We start from the raw sequence: 3,672 nt of genomic DNA on the forward strand, positions 1-3,672 counted from the left end.
CAATTCAGTCCTGCCTCTCTGTGCATGTGCTTGGAAGTAGGTCTCCCCATCTTGAGGTGGCAGCAGCTAGGACTAGATGCCCAAACTGAAACTCGGGTGCTGAAGGCACTGATGATGTGGCCTCAGGCTGTCTGAAGGTTCAACTAAAGGGTCCTTTGTAACCAGGGGACCAAGTATTTGGGGTCAGACATTTGAACAGAAGAGGTACCAAGTTTTATATCTTTACTATTCCAGTGAACAGCTCGAAAGATCTTGAAGTGAAGCTCTACAGATCAGCACATATCCTCCTGTCTTAGTGCTCTGAGTATTTCAACTGTTGAAGACCTGAAGAAAGTGGAAAAGTTATGGCAAGCAGAGTATCCTCATGAGAACGTTATGCCCTCAGCTCTACCTCCCATTATAGGTCTGTCTGTAAGAGTATTCATCATGCTTGGGACCCTTTGATATCAAGGCAGAGGAAATACTTGTGTTAATGTGTGGTGGTTTAGTGATTAGATTGGTAAAGTGTATGACAGATCCTGCAAGTCTTCCACCTAAAGAGCTAATTGGCTGGGGAAAGGCCAGGGTTTCCCCCTGAGCTCACTGCATGCTCACAGATGAGTGGCATCTCTCTCAGATAACAGAGACTTACAGTGTTCTGGAAGAGCACAAGGAATTGTTACTTTTTTGAAGCTGAAGGAATTGGATTAACCGAGAATACCCTCAGCTGAGCTCCGAAGTTTAACTGATAATTTACTGAAAATGGTACCAAAAGAAAAAAATGGTTAAAGCTTCATTTCAGGAAAATACAGGCAGGGATTTGAAGTGCCAAAGCTGAGGAAACACTGCATTAATTAAACGTTACACTTGGAACAGAACTCATGATGAATTTCAGCCATAGTTTGTGAAATACCCAGTGAGACAAATGGGTCTGAGGCAGGGTGGCCCTTTGTGATGATACATGTCCCTGGTAAGGTGGAGGTAGAAATGAAAACCAGTGCACGTGTGCGGAGCTGTCAGCCTTGCCGGCATTCCCCCACCCCCGGAATTGTGAGGAGCTGATGTGACTTCATCTGTATTCGACGCCACTGGGCAGCCTCGTGTTCCCCGCTAACAGCCCCTCATCCCAAGCCCGGGACCTAATCTCCCTCAGGCTGCTCCTGAGGCGCTTTGCACACTAAACCAATTAACTCCCCCTGTGGGAGGGAGGCTTCGACGGCACTGCGGCGGCTCCGGAGCGCGACTCGGTGCAGGTGCGGGACCTGACGATAAAGAACCCCGGATAATGGAGCGGGATGAGCCTGGGCAGCGCCCCTCCTGCCGGGGATCTCCCCGAGCCCCATCCCCAGCACAGACGGGGGCCGGCGGGATCAGACACCCCCGTCCACCCCTCCTCCGACTCGCGCCTGTCTCTTTAAACGGGGGCGGGGCCTCTGCCTTGCCCCGCGCCGGGGGCCGGCCCCGCCCCGCCCCGCCATTGGTTGTCGCTGGGGCAGAGCGGCCGTCCCGCGCGCGGCCATTGGCTGGCGGCTGGGCCGGGGTTCCCGGATGCGGGCGCGCTCGGCGGTTATAAAGGGCCGGGGGAAGGCGGGAGCGGCCGCAGTTTGAATCGCGGCGGGTCGGGGTAGGTTGGTGCTGTCGCCCGAGCTCAGTGCGTGCGGGACGCTCTCTGCCTCAGTCTACCACCCACCTTCGCGGCGCTGCGCTCCGGTTCGCTATGGTGAGGAGCCGCGGGGGCCGCTCGGGTGGGTGGCGGTGGCGCTGCCGCCGGGGGTTGTCGGGGCTGAGGCGCTGCCGCCGCTGCGGGTGGCGGGGGAGCGCGCGCGGGCCGGAGCGGCGGGTTAGGGCGCGGGCGGCGCGCAGCGGGAGCGGGGGGGGGGAGGCGGTCGCACGCGCACTGGCGCCGAAGGGGACAGGACGGGGAGCAGCGGCCGCGCATGCGCGCGGGGAGCGGCCTGTGCAGTGGCCGACGCGCACGCGCCCCGGCGCCGCGCGTGCCCCTCTGCGCGTGAGGGGGGGGAAGTGGGGCGCATGCGCGGAGGGCGGGGTTGGGGGGGACATCAACTCCTGATCTTCTCTTGGCATTGCCAGGCTGGCGGGAAAGCTGGGAAGGACTCCGGGAAGACTAAGACCAAAGCAGTGTCCCGTTCCCAGCGGGCTGGATTGCAGGTGAGCAGGGGCTGGGGGGTGGGTGAGGTGAAGTCAGGCAGGTCTTCCATCTGTTGGTTGGTTGTACTTCGTGGAACCTTTGCACTCTGTGTCTGCCAGTTGTCCCAAGTGGTGTAAGGATCTTAAGCCAGACATGGCTTTAGACCTTCTCGCATATCTGTGCAGGAGGCAAAATAATAACCGTGTGGCTGTTGCTGCTGCTTGTGCTGCAAATTGTGAAGTTGCTGATGTAAGTGTGAAATGCCCTGTCCTTAATTGGATTCTCAAGTTAAACACAGCCTCTGCATCTGCCACTGGGACTTCGCAGCCCAGGATGTGGTTTTGTGCAGTGGCTTTCTGCTGTCGTAGCCTGTTCATACTTCTGGTTTTTTTCCAGTTCCCTGTTGGCCGCATCCACAGGCACCTGAAGTCTAGGACGACCAGCCATGGACGTGTGGGAGCCACAGCTGCTGTGTATAGTGCTGCAATCCTGGAGTACTTGACAGCTGAGGTAAAACCTGCAGGGGGTGCAAGCAAGTTGGTCAACTCCCAAATGCCATAATGACCAGAGCCTGCTGTATTTTGCCAGTTTGGACTGGGGTATGAGCTCTTCACTTGCTTTGAGGCAGTTTTAAGTGTGTACATTATCAGAAGACGGTGAAATATGCGTGCTCTGCATTTCACACAGATTTGGTGCTGTTACTTGCAGGAAAAATGCAAGTGTGAAGTAACTTGTAAAATGGGCCATTACAGCATGTCATATCTCCTGTAAACACTCTTCTTCTTGGGAAAACTAAATGCAGAGCTCCAAAGCACTGTGGTGTTGGTCTCACTTGATTGTTTAACTGTTCAAAAATGGTTTTGTCCCAGGTCCTTGAGCTGGCGGGAAATGCATCCAAAGACTTGAAGGTGAAACGTATCACTCCCCGTCACTTGCAGCTTGCCATTAGAGGAGATGAAGAGTTGGATTCTCTGATCAAGGCAACAATTGCTGGTGGTGGTATGTCAGTTGCTTGGTGTTTGTGGTTGGTTGGGTGGAGGAACTGTCTCAGGCTACAGGTTGCTTAGTACTTTCATTTGAAGTACAGAGTTTAGGAAAACTGTTCAGAAATCATGTGGTCTTAATTGTTGCTCTTTCTTAGGTGTAATACCACATATCCACAAGTCTCTCATTGGCAAGAAAGGACAACAGAAGACTGTCTAAAGGATACCAGGATTCCTTGTTATCTCAGGACTCGAAGTACTTAACTTGTCCAGTGTTGGTGATTCCAGTGGACTGTATCTGTGAAACACAATTTTGCCTTTTTTTAACTTTGAGAAGCTAAAGCTCTCTTGAGCTTTCTAACAAACCAAATTTCTGCATTGAAGTCTTAACTGTATTTAAGTGTTACCATGGCTTCAAAGAAGCTATTGTGTTTGTAGTGGGTTTTAATTGAGTTGACTGTTTTCTAGATTGGTTTGAGTAAGTAAAGGAAATGTTTGGTTTTGTACAGACGTTTCATCCACTAGAGTGGAAATACTCAATAAATGTTATGTCAAGACTGA

At 53.0% G+C, this 3,672-nt stretch overlaps 1 protein-coding gene across 2 annotated transcripts; it reads left to right on the plus strand.

Annotated features, from left to right (window-relative positions):
• The first annotated feature begins 1,512 nt into the window (after window positions 1-1,512).
• LOC116786212 (histone H2A.Z) lies at window positions 1,513-3,672 on the plus strand. Of its 2 annotated transcripts, XM_032686630.1 has the most exons (5): window positions 1,513-1,699; window positions 2,071-2,148; window positions 2,525-2,638; window positions 2,998-3,127; window positions 3,270-3,672. In XM_032686630.1, the coding sequence occupies exons 1-5, from the start codon at window positions 1,697-1,699 to the stop codon at window positions 3,329-3,331; spliced, it is 387 nt and encodes a 128-aa protein (XP_032542521.1). In that variant the 5' UTR covers window positions 1,513-1,696; the 3' UTR covers window positions 3,332-3,672. The 2 variants fall into 2 exon arrangements, with proteins under 2 accessions (XP_032542521.1, XP_032542520.1); XM_032686629.1 differs by having other exon boundaries at window positions 1,517-1,699; window positions 2,071-2,638.

The sequence above is a fragment of the Chiroxiphia lanceolata genome, chromosome 4 (genome assembly GCF_009829145.1).
Source record: "Chiroxiphia lanceolata isolate bChiLan1 chromosome 4, bChiLan1.pri, whole genome shotgun sequence".
NCBI lineage: Eukaryota > Metazoa > Chordata > Aves > Passeriformes > Pipridae > Chiroxiphia > Chiroxiphia lanceolata.

Excerpts from the sequence above, each read along its gene's own strand:
- LOC116786212 (XM_032686629.1), top strand. The coding sequence starts at position 2,282 with ATGGCTTTAGACCTTCTCGCATATCTGTGCAGGAGGCAAAATAATAAC. Across the intron at positions 2,639-2,997 it reads TGGAGTACTTGACAGCTGAG|GTCCTTGAGCTGGCGGGAAA; the intron begins GTAAAACCTGCA and ends GTTTTGTCCCAG. Across the intron at positions 3,128-3,269 it reads GGCAACAATTGCTGGTGGTG|GTGTAATACCACATATCCAC; the intron begins GTATGTCAGTTG and ends GCTCTTTCTTAG.